This window comes from Acinonyx jubatus, chromosome E1, assembly GCF_027475565.1.
Source record: "Acinonyx jubatus isolate Ajub_Pintada_27869175 chromosome E1, VMU_Ajub_asm_v1.0, whole genome shotgun sequence".
NCBI classification, from domain to species: Eukaryota; Metazoa; Chordata; class Mammalia; order Carnivora; family Felidae; genus Acinonyx; species Acinonyx jubatus.
In genome coordinates, this window is record NC_069397.1 from 42,737,715 (window position 1) to 42,762,830 (window position 25,116).

The following is a 25,116-nucleotide window of genomic DNA, read 5'->3' on the forward strand; positions in this document are numbered from 1 at the left end:
AAAATATAATGGAAACCAATGAAGTGTTTTTATTTATTTATTTTTTTAATGTTTATTTTTGAGAGAGAGAGAGAGTGAGCAGGGGAGGGGCAGAAAGAGAGGAAGGCACAATCTGAACAGGCTCCAGGCTCTGAGCTGTCAGTACAGAGACCAAAGTGGGGCTCGAACTTGCGGACTACAAGATTATAACCTGAACCGAAGTCAGAGGCTTAACTGACTGAGCCACCCAGATGCCCCCAATGAAATGATTTTAAACAACAGAGTGATATGATCAATTTAGTCACTCCCGTTGCAGTGTGGAGATTGGATTGAGAGAGGGAAAGAGTGGTATTTAATAGTATTTAGAAAAATTTGGAAATAATACAGGCCTGGGGAGGTGAGGACCTGAATAGGGTCCTCAGTATGGACTAGTAAGGAAAAATGAATGAAAGAGATATGCTAAAAGGGGAAAAAACTGTGGTGTCTGGGTTTAGAGAGAAACAAATGAAAACAGAACCATGGGTTCCAACTTAGGTTAATGAAGGAATGAATCTAGTTGAAAGTATATTTATTTCAAGTTAGTAGCAATGATGGTACCTCAGAGACTATCCAGAGAAATAGGCACATGAGAAAAGCTGGAGCTGTAATTTGGCCATGTAATTGCCTCATGGAGGTAACAGCTGGATAACAATCAGGAGAAATAAATCTCAGAGATAATATAGAGAAGAAAAAGCAATGACCAAGACCTTCTAGCCTAGATTCTTAATCTGTTTAGTCAATTTCTTTACTTTGATTGTTTTATCAATCTTTGAGTTAATGCTAATCCCCTTAAGGTAAAATGAGAAAGATTGTGGTAGGTAAAATGAGAAAGATTTTACCATTTTATGGATAGATGTCTCATATCATACATAAGTCACTTCTCTTTAATTGATAAATATAATAGAATTCCTGAAGAGAATAAGGAGAAAATAGGAGTTGGAAAGGATGTGGTGAAATGAATGGCTTTTTTTTTTTCACTTCCTACATATTCGTGTAAATTGGGCCAATTCTTCTGAAAGAAAATTCTAAGAGGGTTCATTATTAGGATTCCACTGAATTTTGGTTTAGAAAGATAGGATGCAGTGGAATACTATGTGGTCATTTAAAAATAATACTCCTAGAATAATATGCTGACAAGGGAAAATGTTGAAAATACATTGCTAAATGAAATGAAACTTGATATTAAAGAGTATTAAGACCAAACACCGTTAACATATAAATCATTAAGCACGTGGCATGGCGTGTACTCATTCTGTAATTGGAAGGAAGGAGGCTAATTAAGACGTGAGGGCAGGTAGTCAGCTACCCAAATTGTACAGAGGACAGTGAAGGCTAAGATTATTAGATCTGACAAAGAAGGGGGTTGAGAGGTTATTTGCTGTTCTTTGTAATAGCAGAAGCATTGTGCTCTGCATCAGCATGTTTGACCTGTAGTCTCATGTTTTCTTCCTCATGATCTTGGACAAATCACTTCATCTAAATATAAAATACAGGTATATGTGCTGAACTATAGATAATAGTACATGTCCTATATATTTCATAAGATTTTTTTGTGGCTGTCAAAAGAAGTAATATAGAAGTACCCCATAAGTTATAAAAAGTGGTCAAATGTAAAGTAGTATCATTCCAAGAGAGCTATGGGGGCTTAAAATAGAGATTGGGTGATGAAATAGGGGCAAGAAATACTAAATTACTCATTTGAGAAGCTCAGTAATACAGAATGGAGGGAAGTAGAATAGTAGGTAGGCATGACAATAGGATAGAGGAATGGAAACATTAAGGGAGCAGAGGAGAAAATACATTAGTCAATAATCAAGTAACAATTAGTGAGTCTATTTGGTATGCATGGTAGAGATCGTAGAAGTATTATAGCACACGGGTCTTGTGCTCCTAAGGGAGGTTATGGTGAGATGAAAGAAAAAAGACATTTAGAAGATTGTATACTAGACCATGTGGCACCAGCCACAAGAGCTACAAGAATTTAAGTATAATGAGAAGAATACATCTTATATATACTGATATTATGCCATTATTATATATCATGGTATATCAGAATGAACTATGATAATCTGGGGAAGCCTAAAGGAGCAGATGGACCTTGAACTGGTTGCTGGACTGGGGAGAGAATTTAGATGTATATTCTAGATGAGGAGACTAGCCTGCCCAAAGAAAACAGGTGAGAATGACTTAGATGTCTGTGAGGAATAAAGTAGAAAGATGTGGGATAGATTTGGGAATGCACAAAATCTGAATGATAAAATACCTACTTTATAACATTGCAAATTATAATATGGCTGAGTTTGTCTTTCCCCAAATACATAATGGAATTACTAACTACCTTATAGCTATCATATTTTTAGGTGTCTATTTCTAGGCAGAAAAGTTTTACCTGAATACAAAGGCAGTGTCAGCACATTTTGTACCTAGGAAGTACAGTCATCACAGTCAGAAGTTATAAATCCATATTCCAAAGTGCTAAATTCAGATTGATTATATACTATTAGAGAATAAATACGGGTTTTTCCTAGACAGAATACGTAAGTACTTAAAGTGATAGGAAGGATAGTTAACCTCTAAAAAAAAAGCTCTCTAGGATCTTTCACAGCATCAGAAATTACTATCATTAAGACATTCTTTTGTATTACCTATCTTAGGCCACTATTAAAGTATTGTTATTAAATAAGAAGGAAACTGACACGGAGGGGGAAGCAAAGCTCTCTCTTCTGTTAACATTGGTTTCCAATTATTAAAAAAATAACAATTCTAGGTTGATGGGGGGTGGGAGGGAGGGGAGGGTGGGTGATGGGTATTGAAGAGGGCATCTTTTGGGATGAGCACTGGGTGTTGTATGGAAACCAATTTGACAATAAATTTCATATATTAAAAACAGTAACAATTCTATCAGCAGATTAATTAGCGGTTACTTGTGTATACCAAGGTTCTCAGCTCGAAGTACAAGAGAATCGGTATAAGACAAATTAAGTTTAATAAAGGGACGGGAAAGAGGCAGATTTGAGGTGGCAGTGACTAGGGGCAGCAGAGAGATCCCTGGACACATACTGAAAGGATGTAAGAAACTTGAGAGGCAAAGATAGATGGACAGAAGGAGACAGATATCAAGGCTTAATTTCTACTATGAGTTTGCCCTATAAGTGATCTATTTTGTAGGTATACAATGAGAGTTAGATGTGTATGTACCTCAAGAGAGTATTTAAGGTGAATGCTTAAAAAATGCTAGGTATCTATATTAGTTTTTTGAATCATAGTTTAAGCTAATTGTTTAGAATTTGCATCTAAACTGAAAGTATTTTCTCCGGATAGAGGTTAATGAACTTGCAAAGGCGTTCAACAAAGTCACCAATGAAAAAGTTGTTGTTGATGATATAAAACCTATACTGAAAGGCTTGGGGATTTATTTGCCAGAGGAAGAATTGCAGGACATGCTTACATCCATTTCTCTGGATAGTAAGTATTTCTTTTCTGAGTCATTTATTCCATATCACACTCGTGTTTACTTTCACTCATAAACCCACAGAGCTGATTGATTAGGAATCAGATGCAATGAGTTCAACAACATTAGATTTTCCCTATTAGGCTTGGGTGAGAATTTGCTTTGGATTAGTCTCATATTGAATTATCCTAGGGATGTATAATCTTCCTGTCTTCATCCCATTGCTTTGCCTCCTGAGGTTTGAATCATACGTTTTTATTGGACAGGAGCTGTGCAGCTCTCTCAAGCCCCTGAAATGCAGGGCCAAGCCTTAGTGTGGTGACACACACTTACCAGTTTGGTTTCCCCACAGTCCTCAGAGGGCTACAGTGGTGTTTTTGGAATCCTGCCAGTGGGAGGTTTAACTTACATGCAGAGCAAAGGGGTACTTTTCTTCTTCTTCAGTTCCAAATACATGGCTAATAAAAAACAAAAGATGCACACTTCCTTTACTAATATATCTTTGCTTATAAGTATATATATAGTCTCCATTAGGTATTTCGGTTGGGGTTTGGTTTATGGTACTTGTAGGGAATATCTTCTTCCCTCGTAACATAGATAGTGGTAGTAGGACTTGTAATGCTGAAAAATTCAGAGAATGTCATACCAGAGAGGAAACTTACCAAAAAACAATGGTCCCAAGTGGTTAAAATGTATGTAAAATTCATAAAACACTCATTGGCTCTACAAGAAAAAAGACTGCAAGAGTTATAATCATGTTCCTTTTTATAGTCTGAGGTGTGTTTAGCAGAATCAGAGTTAGAAAACAGGACTAACTTGGTTCTGAAGATTTGGTAAGCATGCATATCTTTTGACCTCATCCCTTTGTATCTTTGGGTGAAAGACCATTCATTTCTTGATGTTTCATTTTCAGACGAGGGGAAAGTGAACTTAAAAGATTTCCTGACTCAGTTAATGAAAATGCCATATCTTACAAAAGTTCAAAGTAAGTGAGAATTTTTTAACAATAAAAATTTTGAGTGGAATCCTTTAGCTTTGATTATATGCATTTGTGCAGTTTTCTAATGCTGAAGCACATCATGTATGTAACAAATGTACTTTGGATGATGAATCAGGAAGGGATCCTAGTCCTGACCTTTTCTTGACTTAAATTTTATGAACTTATAGTATTTTTCCATCACTCAAAAGGGATTAACTAAGTGTTAATAGCTGAATGAATAAGGAAACCATAAAAAGGATGAGATCATGCCATTTCAGACAACATAGATGGACCTAGAGGGTATTACGCTAAGTGGAATAAATCAGACAGAGAAAGATGAATGCCATATGATTCAAATTATAAGTGGAATCTAAAAAAAGCCAAACAGAGTCACCTAGCTGGCTTAGTTGGTAGAGCATGTGACTCTTGATCTCAAGCTTTTAAGTTCAAGACTGAAATTGGGTATTCTGCTCCAGTTCTGTTCCAATGGGCAAGTCACATCAAAGATGTCCAACATTTCTTTTTCATTTATCCCAGCCACATTTACATACACTAAGGTGTAAACATGATACGCACAAATGCAAATTACTTCCTTCAATTGGCTTTATAAGCAGTAAGCAAAACTGAAAATTAGGTGACTCGTGTTGGTTGAGATAAGGTTGGAAAAAAAAAAAAAATCTGAGACAGAAGAATTACTGTGGACACGCTAGCAAATTTTCTTCTTGAAATTATTGGTAAGTGATAATCAAAGAAGATAATATATATTTTACAATTCACTGTTAAAATTGAGGAACTTAATACCTTTTATTCCTAGTAGGTGCATCTTTGGGGCATCTTGGTAGTTGCAGAATAAGTGCCATGCCCACCCAGATATTCTGACATCCTAGTTCGCAGGAGTTTATTTGAAGATCTTGAAATGCAGAGATTATCATGGCTCATTCACAGGGGCCACTATAATTACAAGAGTCCTTTTAAGAGGGTAGGGCAGGAGGGTCAGAGAGGAAAGTACATGCTATCTGAAAATGGAACCAAAGAATGTGGGCAGACTGAAAATTTAACGAACGAAGTGAAATAAATTGTCCCTAAGCTCCAAAAGAACAACCCTTGCAGACTTCATTTAGAGTTAGGACTTTTACATTACAGGATAATAAATTGTGTTTGTTTTAAGCCACTAAGTTTGTGGTAATTTGTTTCAGCATGATAATAAGGTAATATAGGAAAGGTCATGCTTTTAATTTGTCAATATGTTATAAAAAATTAAATCCATTTCTAACTTCTAGTGTGCCACCCCAATACAAATTCAAAGAGAAATTAGTGATTTCTGGTTTTTATTTAATCATATAAACAGCTTTTGAAGTCAACAAGTCCTGTATTCCACACAAGAAAAAATCTTAACCCATTGAAATGATAAATCTTCATTATCAGAAAGGAGAAATAAGTTGGTATTTCATCGAAAATTAAAAAGGTGGCTCTGTTTAAGAACACCGTTAAAAATATGAAAACTGGGTGGCTCAGTCGTTAAGCCTCGACTTTGCTCAGGTCATGATCTCACAGTTTGTGAGTTAGACCCCACCTAGGTCTCTGTGCTGATGGCTTGGAGCCTGGAGCCTGCTGTGGATTCTGTGTCTCCCTCTCTCTCTGACCCTCTTCCGCTCCATGCCTGTCTTCCTCTCTCTCTCTCATAAATAAACTTAAAACATTTTTTAAAAAATATGAAAAACCACCAAAGACTGGAGAAAACCTTGCACATAGAGTAAAAATGACTTGATTCCAAAATACACAAAGAACTAAAAACTCAACAAGAAAATAAACAACCCAATTTAAAAATGGCCCAAAACCCTAACAGACATCACTTCAAGAAGATAACAGATAGGCAAATAATCACATGAAAAACAGTCCTATATGATGTCATCAGAGAAATGCAAATCCCGATTAGATGATAAAATTCCAAACATAGAGAATATCAAACACAGATTAAGATGTGGAGAAATAGGAACTTTAATTTATTGCTGGAGAGAGTGCAAAGACTACACAACCACTTTGGAAGGCAGTTTATTAAAAACCAAGACTACAGAACAAGACCAATCTTTTACCATGTGATCTACCAAACTGACTAGTGTGTATTTACTCAAAGGATTTGAAGAACTTATGTCTATGTGGAGAATATCCAGACATTGGAATAGTCCCTTCCTGCACTAAAAAGAAACGATTAATCAAGCAAAGACGAGACCACAAAGAAACTATCAGTGCCTATTACTATGAAATGAAGCCCAATATGAGAAAAAATCTATCATACTGTATGGTTTTCATCAGTATGGACACTCTCAAAATAGTCAAAACCGTGAAGCTGTTATAAGATCATGGTTGCAAAAGGGTTTACAAGACAGAGTGAGAGCACAGATGATTTTAGGGGCGGTGAAACTTCCTGTAATGATATTATACTGGTAGATGTACATAATAATAACTTGTCCAAACACACAGACTCTGTGGTCACTATGACTGAACCCTAATGTAAAATGCTGCACGTTGTTGTGATCAATGATGTGCCAACATAGGTTATCAATTGATAACACTGTACCACCGAGTGGGGGGATGTTATGATGTGTAGCAGATAGTATGGAGGTAATCTCTATACCTTCCACTCAATTTTTCTGTTAATATAAAATTGCTCTAAAAAATAAAGTTCATGAAATAAAAATGGGTCAAGCAGATATGGAAGAACACGGCAAGGAAGCACCTGCAAAGATACTCTGTGGTGCAATATGTCTTGGAAAATTTCAATTAAAACAAAAGGTCGATACCACCCACTTGCATACCTACTAGAATGACAGTGGTCCAAACCCCTGACAACACCAAATCTAGCAAGGCAGTGGACAACATACTTTCATTCTTGCTGGTCGGATTAGCAAAATTGTACAGCCCTTTGGAAGATAGTCTGGAGACTTAAATGCAAAAACGTAAGCATACTCTTGCCATTGATCCAGCAAATCAAGCTCCTGATATTAACCTAAAGTTAAAACTTATTCCACAAAAACCCTGCACATCTTGTTTATAGCACTTATTCAGATTATCAAAATTAGAAGTTCCAAAGATGTCCTTCAGTAGGTTGGATAAACAAGCTTGTGAAGCATTCCATAAAACAAAATATTATTTCAGCAATAAAAAGAAATGACCCTATGAGGCCATGAAAAAAACACGGGAGAAACCTCAAAAGTGTATTCCTAGTGAAAAGAAGCCATCTTGAAAAAGCGCCTGCAAACTGGTAGGATTCAACTAGAGTCAAAATCTGGAAAAGGCAAAATTATGAGTATTAAGAGATCAGTAGTTGCAGAAAAGACATGAGGCATCAATCCCATTTATAGTTGCACTCAAATATAGTGAAGATACCTATTAATAGTACCTAACCAAAGTAGTGAAATACCCGTACTCTGAAAACTATAAAACACTGATGAAAGAAACTGAAAATGACACAAAGAAATGAAAAAACATTCCATGCTCATGGATTGGAAGAACAAATATTGTTAAAATGTCTATACTACCCAAAACAATCTACACATTTAATGCAATCCCTATCAAAAGCTGGGGTCTCCTGCTGCCTTAGAGAAGGATCAATCATCCCAGGAGGCTCGGAAGGCTGACCTGGGGTCTCCTGCTCACTTGAAGGCTCAACCTCCTCTGGAGGCTTACCCGAGGTCTCTTGCTGGGTTAGAGAAAGTTCTGCTTCCTCAGTATGTTCAAGAGGCTGAGGTGGGGCCTCTTGCTGGGCTATAGAAGATTCAACACCTTTATCAGGCCCTGGAGTTGTGGTAAGTTCCACATCTAAAGGCTTACCTGTAACCCTGGGAAACATTAAATAATCCCAACCTGGCATTGGAACCACCTCTGGGAGCCTTTGACGCTGGGTTAGCTGGTCATTCAGATCCTCATCTGGCCCTGGGGGTAGTTCTCCAACGGAATCCGTGTCCAGGAATGGAACCAAAGTCTCAGTCAACTCCTTAGGCGAGGCCAACATCTGGGCTGGAGCAGAGGACCCCAGGTAATTAGAGCCCACCGGCTCAGCTGGGGGTGTAAGTACCTGGGGTGATTCGGGTGGGGGATCAGACGAGCGCGAAGACCAGGGCTCAGCCGGCTCCATGGGGTCGGCGGTCAGCTGGGCAGGGTCCAGGGCCCACTCCGGAAGCTGAGCTGCCTGGACCAGCAGCCACAACGGTTGCCACATAAGGACAAGCAGTGGGGCCAACAGGCGCAGCCGGGACATGACCTGCGGAGGCTCCGGGGCGCAGCGACCCAGGCGAGTGGGGTACTGGCGCTGGGCCCTGAGCGGCAGCCAAACCATTATGCAGCCCGTGATGCGCGCGCGCACTGTTAGCAACTGCGCGCCCCTCCCACGCCTACGTCCCACCCTTTATTTACGCCACCTTTATTAGCTCCCTGGAAATGGGCTCCGCACCACCAGAGCAGGCCCTTTTCCCAGAATCACTTGGGGCCCAGGCCTCCCTCCACCCTGCAAAGGCCACCACTCCCCCCGTCCCTTTGGAGGAATGGGGCGCCTGGGTGGCTCAGTTGGTTGAGCGTCTGACTTTGGCTCAGGTCATGGTCTCACCATTCATGGCTTCGGGCCCCGCGTTGGGCTCTGTGCTGACAGCTCAGAGCCTGGAGTCTGCTTCAGATCCTATGTCTCCCTCTCTGCCCCTCCCCTGCTTGTACTCTCTCTCTTGTTCTCTCTTGAAAATAAACATTAAAAAAGATGTTTTTTGAGGAATAAATGCTTATTGTTGTTTTAAAAAAATTTTTTTAAATGTTTATTTTGGAGAGAGCAAGAGACAGAGACATACAGTGCGAGTGGAGGAGTGGCAGAGAGGGTCATAATCTCGTGGTTCATGGGTTCGAGCCCCGCATCGGGCTCTGTGCTGACAGCTCACGCTCTTTCTCACTCTCAAAAATAAATAAACATTAAAAAAAAAATCTAAAATAAAAAATTCACAAATCTAGCCCCAAATTAAGCTCTCAATGACATGAAACACATTTTTGCTTTTTCTTTTCTTTTTTTTTAACATTCTGTATGTGGCACATTAGTATTTTCTTTTAGAAATTATTTTGGCAACTTAATCCCTAATTCAGGGCATCCATGTGAGTGATTTACAGAAAAGTTCTGCAGCAAGATATTCATGCAAGATATATATGAGATGCCGACATCTGGGTGACACATCCTATTTGAATGGCATAATGGTTTCAAACGCTGTAGTATAATCACATTTAAGGCCATAGTTACTCTGTTCCCAAATCCTTGAGATTCTGTTTGAGGGGAGCTCTAAAAGGCTTGTGTCCTCTCCTATGTCCACAACTGTGGGAGTGCTCTGATGAAATTTGCTCTCCAAATTTCAAATAAGGCGTCAGAGCCAAGGGTCAGGACTTCAGAAATCCCCTGCAGTCAAAAGCAGTTTCTGAGTTTCACATTTCCCAAAGGATGATAGAGCTAATGCCAAAGTCTTCCAAATTCTGCTGGTTGCTTTACATTATGGCTATAGTGGCTATGTCACCCCTGAACTTTAATCTCCACATACTTGAATTAAATCCTGTAGCTCGTCTTCAGTACTGGCATCTGTGATCTCTTCACAGGGTCTGTATTCCACAGCTATTTTACCACTTTCTGAAATAAAGTGAATAAGGATTGGAAAAAAAAAAAAAAAGAGGGCGCCTGGATGGCTCAGTCAGTTAAGCGTCTGACTTCAGCTTAGGTCATGATCTCATGGTTCATGAGTTCAAGCCCCATACCGGGGTCTCTGCTGTAAGCACCAGAGCACACTTCAGATCCTCTGTCCCCCTCTCTTTGCCTCTCCCCTGCTTACTCTCTCAAAAATAAACATTTAAAAAATCAATAAAGTTAACAAGATCAATTCAGAATTTTCCTTGTTCTAAAACTAGCTGTATACAATGATAGCACCCAATAACTAGACATTTTTTTTATTTATAAAAGCAGAAAATAAAAGCATGTTCCTAGAAGTTTTCTCATCTCACACTTCAATTTTTAATCATAACTATGTGTGAAAAAATACACATGAAGTTACCGACTGTGTGGTTCAAAAACGCTATCATCGTAAGAGATAGGAACTAAGGAATAATGACACAGGAAGTTAAAACTATGGAAACAACAATGCTCAAAATCAGATGACTAGACAGTAAGGCATTAGGTAGAGGTCAGTGTGAGTTCTGGAATAGAGACCATGGACTATAGCTGATACTTCATATTAGAAACAAGGCCAGTGTCTACTCCCCGGAAACAAAATCCCACCAGATACAATGAACAATGCTTTGGAGAGAGGGGGAGGGGGAGGGAGAGAATGCGCTTGGACAGTTTATTGGCAGAAACTGGCCCATGTCCCTTATAGACAATACAATTCCCCTTAAGGCAAAGTACAGCTACAACATTTTGATCGTGTACAAGGGATACCAGAGCATGTTAGGGAGAGGTCAGCAACCCAAAGGTTTAGTTTGGTTCTTAAAGGTTGTTACTCAGAATTGACAGCTAATGGAGATTCTACCTGATGACCAGGGGAAGTCAACTTTCACTGCAAGAGCTGTCCAGGCTGGAAGCCTGAGACCAATCCAGGGTCAACGCTTATGGGCAAATAAGGCCTCTGAAACTTAGCTAGGCTTTCTTAGTCTCTAAGCCTGCAAGACTGTGAAGCGGCGAGGGCGGGGTGGGGGGAGCGATTGTTTGGGGACTCATTACTAATTATAAAATTCCCTTGGAGCACAGCCTGTAACATTCACACCATGGTAGAACTCAATAGAGAACACAATCGATGCTATTCAATAGCCTGACCACTTTCAAGGTTCACAAAAATATAGCTGACCCTAATATAAGAATCATATTCACCCAATAGGTCAGTGCCAAAAACAAAAACTGAAGCTGAATGGATTCCAAAAACATAATCTAATAAATTCTCCAACAGGAAGACGATGATAACAAGTTAACATATTTTCTCTGCTTACCATGTTTCAGGGATAGTTTTAAACTTTTCCATCATCTCATTTGCTCTTACAATTCATCCCCCATGAGGTAAGTTGAATGATTACCTTTACTGGCAGATAGAGAAATTGCAGCTTAGAGAGATTAAATACTTCAAATCTGACTATAAACCTAAAATTGCATAAGAAATCTAGGAGACAGAGCTAAGATTCAACACCAGACGTCCAAAGCTTCAAAGTTGTTTTTTTTTATTTTGAGAGAGAGAGCACATGGCATGTGAGAGGCAGGGAGAGGCAGAGAGAGAGGTAGGGAAAGAATCCCAAGCAAGCTCCACGCTGTCAGCACAGAGCCCGACATGGGGCTCAATCTCACAAATTGTGACATCACGACCTGAGCTGAAATCAACAATTGGACGCTTAACTGATTGAGCCACACACGTGCCCCCAAAGCTTATACTCACAATAGTATTCTGTGTTATGAGCAAACAATGAAGACAGAAGACTGGGTCAAACACTTTCTGTGTGGACAGCGGTAAATCACTGTATATCTATATACTGTGGACAAAAATATTTGTGGTCATTTTTCTCACAAATGCCACAAGGAACAAATTTGAGACTACTGCTTTGAAAGCATTTGGTGAATAAAAGAATATGAAGTGTTTTCATCCAATTAACTTTTCAAAATGAGTTTATTTGCTCGTTGAAACTGATATACTGCAAGGACAATCAAGTAAGTCTTACCTAAAATCACAATCAACAGTTTCTGGAATGCATCTGACACAGCCTTCTGAATAGCAAGCTTCTGGATTGTCCGCCTTTTCATAAGAAATGATAATGGCCCTGCATCCAACCAAAACAAATGGATTTAACATGCCTATCTGAATGATAACTGATTTGGGGGTTATATGTGTAAAAGTGAAAATACATCCATGATTCGTTGTTCATTATCTTAGCAAGTAAGGGCAGGCACAACACAAGGCTGAATGACTCTGCTGTAGGTATATCCTGGCAGGGCACATTTTGACTGCCCTGATCTACTCCAGAAGTTTTGGAAGTACCAAAAGGGAGACACAAGCCAAGAAAGTGGCACAGATCTCACATCGCTGGTAGATTTCAAATGGACAGGCGGAAACTATAGTTTCAGACCCTACTGCAGACCCTACTCTCCTGTGCATCAAGGGCTGGAGTCACATGGGGAGAAAGGTTCGGTGGTAGTGCACATGACCGCCTGGTCTCTTCCTGGGCATCACCCAAGGGAGCCTTACTCCCTTAGCCTTGCTAACAGCCCTGCCCCTCCCTGAAAACCCTAAGCCGAAGTGCTGTAGGCACTGGGAAAAAACACAGTACCAATGGGAATACCTTTTCTAGGCATCTGTATTTGACTCTTTACACTCCAGCCCTTTGATAGGAGGCAAAGGACTCAACATTCACACAACAGTTTATTTAAATCTTTAGATGATCACTTTGCTGGGATCACTGCAGGCTGCAAGAGATATGTATTTGAAGGACTATTTTAGCACAAGGCGAATTCTTAACCAAAAATGGGAAAAACATTACTTCCCTCCTCCTAAACTTCTTGGCAGAAAGTCAGCTTTAGAATTTTAAAGTTAAAGGTTCTTTCAGGTATTGCCTGAGATAAAAGCCTGTACCGTAGGCCAGAAAAACTCTGCCTAGGGCTTTAGGAGCTTAGCAAGGGGGAGGGCTGGATGATGTATCTGAAAAGATGAGTTTTTAGAGAGAAAGAGGGATTCTGCCTCCCCTCCACCCCCACCCCCACCCCCACTGTAAACAGACCTTCCTCCAGGTTATCCAAAGGCTCCTTGGCCATGCCAGCTCCGGGACTCCGGCACTCATAGGATGGCAACACCACCTCTAAAGCGCAGAAGAATTTCAGGCTCTGCTTCTGAAGTGGTGGCACAGTATCTTCATTTGCCCTTTCTTCAAGGTCAGAAAGATCCTGAAGCTGTTAGGATTTTATTATTATTTTTTTTTATGTTTATTTATTTTTGACACAGAGAGAGAGAGAGAGAGAGAGAGACAGAGAGCGAGCATGAGCAGGGGAGGGGCAGAGAGAGAGGGAGACACAGAATCCGAAACAGGCTCCAGGCTCTGAGCTGCCAGCACAGACCCCCACGCAGGGCTCGAACTCACAGACCGTGAGATCATGACTTGAGCCGAAGTCGGACGCTCAACTGACTGAGCCACCCAGGCGCCCCGAGCTGTTAGGATTTTAAATGGAAGGTCCTTCCTTGGATCTGAATGTAAGCCTCAAGATGTTTTGTTATTAAAAACAAAACCAGCGGCGCCTGGGTGGCTCAGTTGGTTAAACTTCCGACTTCGGCTCATGTCGTGATCTCACTGTTCATGGGTTCGGGACCCGCGTTGAGCTCTGTGCTGACAGCTCAGAGCTTGGAGCCTGCTTCCGATTCTGTCTCTCCCTCTCTTTCTGCCCCTCCCCCGCTTGCAATCTGCCTCTCTCTCTAAAAAAAAAAAAAAAAAAAAAAATGCAAACTAAACTCCAGCAATGCCAGCCCACAATGGAGGTATCCTATAGCTTCAAAATCAAGTAAGACTTACAAATGGATAAAGACAATTGGTTTTTATTATACACCATACAAATACTGGACAAGATTATGGACACCACCACCCAAGTAACTGAGATTATTATGAATTCTTGGTGGCAGGCTCAGGTACTTCCAGTTAGAGGCCTCTCACATCTCCCCACAACCCAATTTTCTCCTCTCTGAAGTCCAGAATTTCAGTGTTGAAATGATTCTAATTAGTCAGAGAAAATCTATAAAGTTTACCTTGATGATCCTTTTTGACCATCCATTGAAACCAAAGTAATAATTTGCCAGTTCTTGGCACTGGGAGCTGTTTAGGGCAAGGGCCTGATGTTGAACCGCCTTATGTTTGGTGCCAAGACGAACCTAAAGACATAAGAAATAGACCTGAAAATATCATAACCTGACACAGAGGCTTCCTTTGGATACACCTGAGATTTATCAATACCTATTTCATAGAGAGGTTGTGAAGATCAAACTGGAAACATTTTAAGAAATCAGCTCCTAATAAACCCTAAATAAATGCTATGTACTATTTTTACGCTATAGACTTTTCTGCATCATTTCCAGGGCCCTAGATTAATCGGCTTTCCGTGATCTCTGATATTGAAAGTGATGATGAAAGCAACTAAGGAAGCCCTCTGGAAGCAAATTATAGGGCTGTAGGTAAGCAAGGGAAGTAAACTTTTTGCTGTCTCATCCCGTAGCTCCTGTTTGAGAATATGACCTCAAGAGCAGATAACATGGACCTGAGTAGGACCTGAATCAGCAGCACCCACCCCCCGCAAGTTACTAGCCCCTGTTAGAAAAAGGAATATACATACTTCTGTAAATTTTATAAGCAAATAAAACAATAAGAGGTTCATTTGCCTTAATAAGCTTCTTTGAGAATGCAAATACCTCCAGTGTTAACTCTCTAAATAACTTACACCCTACAGTGTATTTCTTACATCCTCTAGTTCTTTTTTTAAATGTCTATTTCGGGGCGCCTGGGTGGCTCAATGGGTTAAGCGGCCAACTTCGGCTCAGGTCACGATCTCGCCGTCTGTGAGTTCGAGCCCCGCGTTGGGCTCTGGGCTGATGGCTCAGAGCCTGGAGCCTGCTTCCAATTCTGTGTCTCCCTCTCTCTCTGCCCCTCCCCTGTTCATGCTCTGTCTCTGTCTCAAAAATAAATAAAAAACGTTAAAGAATAAATAAATAAATAAATGTCTATCTCAAGTGGGGTGTAGTATCTTAGTATATTCATAAAAATTCAAATAATTCAAATAAAGTCAAAGTATTATTAACTCTTTATTGATTTGTTTGTGCAACTTCCTCTATCACTAGTTTATCAGTTCCTTAAGTGCTTGAAGGAACCATATTTTATTCTTTTCTCATTCCTAGAATCAAGCACAGGTCTATGGATTAAGTGAATGGATGAGTAGATAAAAAAGTGAAATTACTTTCTCCAACTGAAGCTGCCTGCTAGGAAGGAGAAATGAAGATGAACTTTTAAATGTTGAGTGCTACAGCACAGGCTAATGGTGAGGCAGAGTGGAGCTGTCCTGGACAACCAGGAAGCTTCAGAAGGGCCTTCAGCCCCTGAGTGGTAGAGACAGTTGTCACCTTAGATAACCTTGCCACAGTTCTTGCTGGCAACCGTTTTCCTTCATGCTACTGAAAAAAAGCTCTCAGATGCCTTAGGCCTTTCCTTGATTTTACTGTAAGATGTCATTCTTGGGGCGTCTGGGTGGCTCAGTCTGTTGGGCATCCGACTGCAGCTCAGGTCATGATTCTCACAGTTTGTGAGTTCGAGCCCCGTGTCAGGCTCTGTGCTGACAGCTCATAGCCTGGAGTCTGCTTCCGATTAGGTGTCTCCCTCTCTCTCTGCCCCTCACCCGCTTATGCTCTGACTCTGTCTCTCAAAAATAAACATTAGGGGCGCCTGGGTGGCTTGGTCGGTTAAGCGTCCGACTTCGGCTCAGGTCATGATCTCACGGCCTGTGAGTTCGAGCCCCGCGTCGGGCTCTGTGCTGACAGCTCAGGGCCTGGAGCCTGTTTCAGATTCTGTGTCTCCCTCTCTCTCTGCCCCTCCCCTGTTCATGCTCTGTCTCTCTCTGTCTCAAAAATAAATAAACGTTAAAAAAAATTTTTTTTAAATAAACATTAAAAAATTTTTTTAATATGTTCTTTTTAAATATGTATTTATAAAAGGTAAACAAACAAACAAAAAAAACAACCAGAAACTATGTGTACTTGCCAAAGTATAAAGGAACACATAAGTAAATTGGGCAACAATTTCAGTAAACAGCGGGGGGGGGGGGGGGGGGTGGTAACCCAAGGCTCTGTGTTAAATAAATAAAGAAATTTAATATGAATGCTCTCTCCTGTCAACTATATATTGACTTTGGGCTTTATGCTGTGAAATCTCAAAATCCATTTGTGAAATGGTCTTAATGTCCAATGAGAGAAAAACACCTCATTACTCACAACTGATACAAAGTAATTATTTCATAATCTGTAATAGCTGAGTGGCTGGGTGACATTTTCACAGGCTAGAAGCTTGCAAACTAAGGAATGCCTGACAGGTGATCATTTCAATCATAGGGAGTGGAGCCAGGATTGAAGACAGTGTTGAACAAGTGGAGATAGTATACTCAGAGTCACATTTGAGAAGGATTCTTAGATTCGATCCAGATTAAATCAGTAAGGAAGGGCATATGGTAAGAATAGGCAGTCAAGTCCATAGGAAGTAGCTAGATTAAGAAGCCAGTTAGAGAAAGCTGATGAAAACATACAATTATAAAGTGAAAGGTTTGGCAATCTAAGCCTCACTCAACTTATTCAAAGGAGTTGCCATGGCCCTTGATAAGGAAATGGTGATTGAATTGAGGCTCATAATGAAATATAATTCTGGGGCTCTGGGAAAGCAAAATGGACAGCATGTTGGTATGGAATAAAGTTTCTGTGGTGTATTAAAGAATGTTTTAACCATTTTCCCAGGAGTTGAAGGGAGTTCTGAAGACGCAGTTTGGGAGTGATGACGATGATAATGACGATGAAGCATCCTTTATAATACAACTGATGAAAGAGTTTGTCATTTTATATCCACATACTAGAGGGGGGCCTGGGTTGCTCAGTCGGTTAAGCGTCCGACTTCAGCTCAGGTCATGATCTCAGGATTCATGGGTTCGAGCCCCACATCGGGTTCTGAGCTGACAGCTCAAAGCCTAGAAGTTTGCTTCTGATTCTGTGTCTCCCTCTTTCTCTTCCCCTTCCCTGCTCATGCCCTGTTTCGCAAAACTGAATAAAAACGTTATTAAAAAAATTTTTTAATCCCCATAATGTAAATAGAAACAAGACTTCTTGTGAAGCTTTGTTAAATTAAGGGCACCAAAAAATGACACGGGGTTGAACATCAGTAAGTTTGGGTTTGACCTCTACTTTCCAGTTACTGTCATGAACCTTAAGTAAGTCACTTAACTATCCTGAGTTCAAGTTTCTTCATCTGAAAACAAAACAAACATAACAAAACAACCAAAAACCCAGGGAAACCGGAGGATCAGTGTAGCAATGCATCTAAAAGCATTCTGTAAACCACAGTGGTATACCAACGCTGGTCTATTATTGCTGAATTCAACACTTCGTCCCAGCGGAGTTAGGAATTTCCTACTTGGACCCACCTTCACTGGAGAATTCTGAGAAAGCTGCTTCTGGTCGCATGCCTTTTGGGCTCTGTGAGCATCCCTTGCTGAGTAAAACTTGATGATGGCGTAGAAACCAGGACGGGCCACTGCAGCGTTTGGGAAGACTCGGACCGAATACAGAAGGCCAAACTGGGAGAATACTGCGAACAGAGAATGCTGTGGGGTGGTCCCACGCCAAGTAAGTGCATGAAATTTCACGCCCAGGAAACAAAACTGCCTTCTATTCCCTAAGCCCTCCTGCACACGCAACCCAAAGCACTTCTCATTTCGTTGAAAAGATTTCCCTCTGAAATCCTAGGATTCGAGAAGCATGAGAAGGCAACATGTGCTGGCTGTTGAGAGTTACCTCTCAAAAATCTGTCGGGGCTGAGACTGCAAAGCTCCCTTCTAGAACTAAGATTCCTCCTGGCGGAGACTACAAGGCGCGCGAGGCGCTCAAAGCCAGACTCTGAGACTCCCAGTCACGGGGAGGTAGGGGTGTCTCCCTCCCTCCCTCCCTCCCGGCCCGGCTCACATGCAAGGCCTCGTCTGTGGGTCCAGTACTCAGCTCCCACACCAGCAAGGTTTTGTCACTCTCGGTGGGAACCGTAAAAGACCAATTCCGCCATCCTACCACCAAGGCGCAGGCACGACTAAGGTTTAAATGGCACCGCGCCTGCGCAAGGCGCGCCCGCGCGTTTTAAAAAGGGGCTCGTACGAGGGGCGGGGCCAGCTCGCCGCGGGGTGGGGCGGGTCTCTGCCTCTACTTCCTCTCCCGCAGCTCCATTGTCTCAATGTCATAGAATTTAGTGCTTCTAGTCAAGTGTATTTAAAAAAAATTTTTTTTACATATTTATTTTTGAGAGACAGAGTGCAAGCAGCGGAGAATCAGAGACACACACACACACACACACACACACACACACACACACACACACACATTCCGAAGCAGGCTCCAGGGTGTCAGCACAGAGCCCCAAGCAGGGCTCAAACTCACAAACTGTGAGATCACGACCTGGGCTGAAGTCGGACGCTTAACCGACTGAGCCACCCAGGCACCGTTAGTCAAGTGTATTTTTACAGTAGGGTCTAAAGGGTGAGCTTACAGGATCCCTGGGTGTGGACAATTTTATGGCAGCCTTCTTCCTCTTCACTCCGGGAGAAGATTTAGACTACTAGCAGTTAGTAAGTTACCTACTGAACTTAAAAAATTTGGATTTCTCTACGTTGTGTGGGAAATGACCACTAAAGATGCAATCCTTTGGCTTAAGAATGTTTTCATGAATGTTAAATATACAAATCAAACTATAACTCATTAAGCCATTAATGAAATCCTTAAAAAGCATTCCCTGATTTCCCTACGTGATTTTGATGGATTGGTGTACGTGTGTGCTCGTTGGGGTGAGATGATGTGGGAGTTTGGCAAGCAGGGTAAGAAGGAGAGATAAATTTGAAAAAATCAGAGTGAGGCCAGGTAGGGCACCAATATTGGAGCTCAGGGTGCTTGTGCAGAAGGGCCATTCTCGGCATCCAAATAGCTATTTTGAGGACTGACACACTGAGAGGGAAAGTAGGTCCTAATGATCCTTATTTTAATCCTAGAATGTCTGAGCCAGAAGGGGCCTTACAAAACAAGTCTCCTGAGGTTTCTAAACAGTGGCCTTCAGACTGCTGCTGGTCTGTGGTGAAGGTTTCACCAGTTCTTGCCAAAGCAAGAAAAGGTAATATAAGCAGGGTTAAAAAAATATTTTCATAAAACAAAATCTATTCCATTATCCTATAAATATGACCCTCATTTAAAAAATGATTTTAATATTATTTATTTTTGAGAGAGAGAGAGAGCCTGCATGTGCGAATGGGGGAGGGGCAGAGAGAGAGAGGGAGACACGGACTCCAAAGCGGCCTCCAGGCTCTGAGCTGTCGGCACAGAGCCCCTCGCCGGCGCTCAAACCCACAAACCGCAAGATCATGACCTGAGCCGAAGTCCGACGGTCAACCAACTGAGCCACCCGGGCACCCTGACCTTCATTTTTCATGCTAAAAATTGTTTTATGAGGAGATGCTGATAGAGGGTAGTTGTGATTAATAGTCTTTCTTGGGCATTAAAATAAAAAGTTGGAAATTTTAACATGGCCTTAACTTTTTTCGTGTTTTACTGGTCTGTGAAGTCCAAAAGTCTGGGAACCACTCAAATGTCAAATCTCTCACTTCAGAGCTGGAGTAGTTAAGGCTCAGAAGTAGGGACAGCAGTGGCCCAGGTGGGACAGTTTATTCAGGCAGTTCCGATTGTAGCCATGGGTAGAACATTCCTCCAACTGCCCCTTTTCTGTCTTTGCGTTGTCATTTTGCAGGTTCAACTCCACATCAGCACCATGTATTCATTGTATGTATCCACTCATTCGCTGTAGCCAGTATTCGTGCATGTCTCTGCCTCTCCAGGCAGATGGTGAACACCTCAAGAACAATAGTTATGATTTACCTTGCTTCTTCTAGTACCTACCACCCTCCTGCCATACTAGGTACTCGAAGATATCTGGAATTAAAAATGAATAAATCAACACATTCTTTGCACAAGGAATGCTTTAACAATTCCCCAGATATAACAACTTCTTCACTGTGGTCCTCTCTTGGTTTGCGAATGACAGTCAGGAACCAGGGGCCTGGGCCTGGATGGGTACAAGGAGAAAGCCCTAGAAAACCAGTTATTCCTGGGGCTCCGGTCAGTCCTTTTTGAACATGGGAAGGAAAGAAAATAACGTGAAGTGGAGGCAAGAGGAAGAAGGCATGAAGAATCCCCAGGCGAGAAGAGGAAGGCTGGAATGACTCCACGCCTGTCTCATTCCTTGTGACACCCCGTCATCCAGTAGGAGAGTGGCCGGCCCGCACAGTGCAACCTCCATGCCACCCTGTGGAGAGAAGAAGGCTGGGTTCTTGCTTCCTACTTAGTAGCTCCTTCTCCACATCCATGACCCAGCACTTAGTGAACGCACAGCACAGCACAGCACGGCAATGCACAGAACCCCCTTCATTGCTCGCTCTCTGGTCTGTCCCCCTGTGGCCCCTCTGAGCCTTCCTTTAAATTTCTCTTCTCTGTGGTGTTTGGCTCCTCCCCCCGTCCAGTATGCTCCCACGTTTTCAAATCCTCCTCTGGCCCCGAAGGGGGAGTGCACCATTTTACAAGGCTGAGAGTCACTAAACACACAGAAAGATACATACATACATACATACATACATACATACATACATAAATAACCAATCCGTCAATCTCAGGGGCAACTATCGACTCTCCCTCCAGAGAGGGTCATCCCTAATAGCCGTCAGCGTCTCTTCCGCATGGTGTTCCTAGAGTAGACAAGGCACTTAACCCCCTCCATCCTCACAGGCACCTGTAGAGGCAACTTATCTATCTATCTATCTATCTATCTATCTATCATCTATCTCCAATCTGAAGCTCAGAAAAGTGAAGCAACCATTGCACTGTCTACCATTGGGAAGCTGACAGCTTTGGGGTATTTGCTCAGCTGAGGAGCTACGCACCTTTTATAGAAAATGTTGCTGCGAATTATGGAGAGGGCCAGCCCCACCCCCCACCCGTGGCCAGCATGATGGTACTGCTTAACTGCTCCCACACCTACAGCTCATTGAACCACGCGGGGATGATGGGTCCAAGCTGAGCCAATCAGATTCTCTATCCCAGCCCCTTGGACTCTGGGGCTGAGACTAGCCAGTCTCCGTGACTGCTCAGAACATTAGCCCGTTAGCTTGGGGGCAGCCACGATCTGTCCTCTGGAATGTGGAGCAGAATATACTGCTCTACAAAGAAAGTAGTGAAGGAAATGCACGAGGAGGCAGAAACTTGTCAGGAGAGCCACACTGACAGTTCCCAGCTCCGCCTCCGTTCTCTTCCCGAGAAGAGACCCCTTGGGTAAGCTCAGTGAGACACCTTGTCCCCTCTGAAGCCATCTCGCTCAGCTAACTCAAGTTGCTTTGCTACTGTGTCCAAAACGGTTTTAATACAACATCAGAGAAAGACCCAGATCCCAAGTCTTGTAAGTCCCAGTTCCGAGCCCCGCCGCTCTCCCACGTTTTTCTAGACGGTTAGAAGGGGTCGAGTCCTTGCCTCCTGTCCCCTCCTGTCACTACATCCTTCTTGGGGCTCTGCCTGCTAACTTAGTCCCACAGTGACCTCCTCACCAGTTCTTCATTCCCCCTGGTCCAGACACAATCTTTTTCACACAGTTGATGGTTGAGAGAAGATCGGGGCTCAGCAGTTCTGAAGGGGAGACAGAGAATACCCGTGAGAACACAGAGGACAGTCCCAGAGACTGAGGCAGACACTGGCTCTCCCTGCCCCCCAGGGGCTGAGTCCTTCCAGATTAGGCAAGGGCTCCCTCCCAGAGGCCCATTGAGATATCCCTACAATGGCTGCTAGAGGTCAAGGGTGGCTAGGGGTGGGGGCAGGAGGGGCAGGAGTAAATGTATGTTTACTACCACACATCCTAGCTAGGGTACATGCTGGTTCACGCCACGTTTGAGGGTTTCTAGGGAAAGGAAATGTCAAAACAGGCAGCACAGAGGCCAAGGTAAACCTTGCCTAATGAGAGAGGCTCTTCAGGTGAAGAGTGCAGGGATGTCGATCAGAGTACGAAAGAGGGAGTAAGGGGCAAAGTCATGGACCTGTGGAGCCTCCAGGAGTGGCTCTGAGGTGGGGAGTTTGCCCTTGGCCTCCAATCAACCAGGCCATTAACCAAACAAAGTCAGTACTTGATGGTTAGAGCTGAGCCTTCAGGGCCACCAGTCTGGCATTCAGCACTGGTTCTATGAGCCTCAGTTTGCTCGTCTGTAAAGCGGGGATCATAATCGTTTCCACCGCGTGAGAAGCTGGCATGGGAAGTGCTTAGTATATAACACACTCTCGATAAATGTTGGCCGCTGCTGTCCTCTGCTACTGGGTGTGCAGAGCCTTTCTGGAGCCTGCACCCCGGAGAATCTCCTAACCGGAGGGGCATCGTAGCCACTAGTCAAATCCTCTGCTCAGCAAAGGCATTCCTGGACTCCTCGGGCCATCCCTCTGGGTGCATTCCCAGGCTTGGAGTGGGAAGAGAAGTCCTGAGAGTAGACCCCACTCATCCTCTCACCTCTCCCACCCTGAGACCCCGGCCAGACCTTTGCAGTCCTCGTGGCAAATGTTTTCCGAGTGACTCTTGTAATCATTGCACCGGTAGTGGCTGTTGATCTGGAAGATGCCATAGTCGAAGCTGCCGTCTGCATTTTCATTTACCTTTGATAGGTTGAAGTTGCTCTCCACAAAAGCCAGGCACAGCCCTTAGAACAGGGAGAAGAAGGTTTTTAGAGGGCTCTGAACTGAGGGACAAAGGATACGGAGGAGAAAGGGAGACGGGGAAGCAGAAGAAAGGAACAAGGCCTAAGAGGCTAGATGGGGCAAGCTGGCTGGAAACACCCATTAGCTTCTCCCCTCGCCCTTCGGTCCATCCACCTGGCCCTCAGTACCACCGCTCATCATCCCGCTGTCCATCCGCGTCTCCTGCACTTGATGATCGCCTACTGTGTGCCGTGACCCGTGCAAAACCCACTGAGGGACATTTAGCTGGGTCAAAGGCAGCTGGTGCCTTCAGAGGGCCTATAGTACAAGAATGAAGACACACACCTTAAAGGACCGTAAGACAAGATAAAACGAGAAGGACAGCACAAGACAGGTGTGTGCAAAATCTGGGCAGAAGGAAGCTAGCCCCACCATGGAGGAGGACGAAGCCTTTGCACTGCCTGCTCCCTCTGCCTGGAATGCTCTTCCCCGGACATTTGGGTGACCCGGTCCTTTGCCTCATTCAGTGCTGCTCAATGTCACCTCCTCAGAGAGGTATTCCTTGACTTCCCCTTCAAGGACAAGGTTACCTCTCACTCCCCTGGCTTTATTCTGCTGCATAACATTTATCACCACCAGGAAGTGCTTCATATGTTTGTGTGTGTGTCTGGGACTCGCCTCTCCCCCTAGAATGCGAACACTGTGAAGGAAGGGGCTTTGTTGATGTCTCTGTCCCCAGCCCCTAAAATAGTTCCCGGTACATAGTAAGTGCTCAGTTAATAATTGTGGAAGGAATATAGAATGTTGGGAGGGGCTTCTCGGGGAGGGCTGCTCTTTGAACTTGGCTTCGAAAGATGAATGATGGAAAGATGGCCACATAGGGGGTGACCAGGAGCAGAAGAGGAATGGGGGGGGGGGGCGGGAGTGTGAGAAAGCGGCACTCACAGTCACTCAGGGAGTAGCCCTCAAACCCATCCAGATCCTCCTTGTGCAGCACTCTGGCCAAGTCACAGCGATTGATGAGCTTGGCCTCATTTATGGCAACGAGGCAGCTGACCAAGGACATGAGTAGCGTCCTCATCATCTTCGGAGGGGAGAAGGTGCAGCTGAGGGCCTGTGGTCCCGAGGATCTCCCAGATGTGCTGCTGGTCTCCTCTGAGCACCTGAGGAATCTGGAGAGAGCAGCCAAATGTCCTGGCTCACTCACGGCTCCCCACCTGGCTATTTCTCTTTCCTCTCACCATTTTATACCTTTTTTTTTTTTTACTACAGAAACTTTCAAACATTTACAAAATAAGAGAGAATAATATCATGAATCTCCATGTAGCCATTGCCCGGTGTCAACAGTGAAAAACTGAGGCTGATCTCCTTTCACCTACAGGTTTTCTCCTCTTTTAGCCATTCTCACTCTTGTAAAGGACACCTGGCTATGGGCAGCATTTGGGTACAGGGGTGGGGAGTGAGGCTGGCAAAGGAGATTGATGAGAACTGGACTTTACTGGTACTTGTGTGTGTGGATTTGAACATGTGCTCTCGTAGGAAGGGCCAGGCCACTGGGTGTTGATCTGCCCTCAACCCCACGCTCCCAGATGCATGATATGTGACTTTTCCCAAGGGTATACCCTGCCTTGTGCAATTCCTGAGAGGCTGTCTTATAAGCTCTACACCTTTGTTTCCACTCAAAACTGGTATCACTCAAGTAAAAGTGACCTTGTTGAAGAAATAAACTTCACTTTCACACTGTGTGTGTGTGTGTGTGTGTGTGTGTGTGTGTGTGTGTGTGTAGGGGGAGGTGCAAGGGGCGGGGACTCTGGATTCACATCGCCTGCTTTCAAAGGTTGGGCTGCTGTGTGACCTTGGGCAATATACTTTACCTCCCTGGGCCTCATTTGTAAAATGAAGATATGCCAATACCGACTTACTAGGGTTGTCATGATGATTAAAGGAAATGATAAATGCCTAAATCTTGGTTTTGCATTGCCCCCCAAATAGGAAGCAAGACTTCTGGGACAAAGGTTGATTCCTAGGCTGGAGTAGGAAAGGGTATAAAATAAGTCTGAGTTATCTTGTGCTAGAAAGTAAGAAAGTGCTCAAAATATGGATTGGGGCACGTCAAATGGACATGAGAGCCAGCTCAGAGGGGC

At 43.1% G+C, this 25,116-nt stretch overlaps 3 protein-coding genes across 7 annotated transcripts in view; 1 reads left to right on the forward strand and 2 right to left on the reverse strand.

Annotated features, from left to right (window-relative positions):
* Positions 1–8,219, forward strand: part of LOC113597128 (EF-hand calcium-binding domain-containing protein 13) — a 108,494-nt gene extending 100,275 nt beyond the window's left edge. Inside the window, exons 25-27 of the mRNA XM_053211847.1 lie at positions 3,340–3,483; positions 4,383–4,454; positions 8,050–8,219. Of these exons, the coding sequence (XP_053067822.1) occupies positions 3,340–3,483; positions 4,383–4,454; positions 8,050–8,219 (386 nt within the window). The remainder of the gene's footprint in view (positions 1–3,339; positions 3,484–4,382; positions 4,455–8,049) is intronic.
* Positions 8,220–8,286: 67 nt separating this feature from the next.
* Positions 8,287–18,293, reverse strand: RDM1 (RAD52 motif containing 1). The gene is given in 8 exon segments (XM_053212456.1): positions 8,287–8,465; positions 10,013–10,098; positions 12,162–12,260; positions 13,215–13,383; positions 14,228–14,350; positions 17,647–17,826; positions 18,185–18,263; positions 18,265–18,293. Coding segments are annotated over 8 exon segments (780 nt in total). The 5' UTR covers positions 18,279–18,293; the 3' UTR covers positions 8,287–8,435.
* A 1,151-nt stretch (positions 18,294–19,444) lies between these two features.
* The window catches only part of GOSR2 (golgi SNAP receptor complex member 2), a 68,555-nt gene continuing 62,883 nt past the window's right edge, over positions 19,445–25,116 (reverse strand). Inside the window, exons 3-7 of one of the 5 annotated variants that reach the window (XR_008294322.1) lie at positions 23,918–24,144; positions 22,816–22,974; positions 21,844–21,922; positions 20,894–20,991; positions 19,445–20,555 (exon numbers count right to left, since the gene is read on the reverse strand). Coding sequence is in view for 3 of the 5 variants with exons in the window: in XM_053212459.1 (XP_053068434.1) it covers positions 20,486–20,555; positions 21,844–21,922; positions 22,816–22,974; positions 23,918–24,144 (535 nt within the window). In the remaining 2 variants the exon portion in view is untranslated. Of the gene's footprint in view, positions 20,556–20,893; positions 20,992–21,216; positions 22,975–23,917; positions 24,145–25,116 lie in introns of those variants that run through there. The other 4 variants (XM_053212459.1, XR_008294323.1, XM_053212462.1 and 1 more) reach the window with 4 other exon arrangements.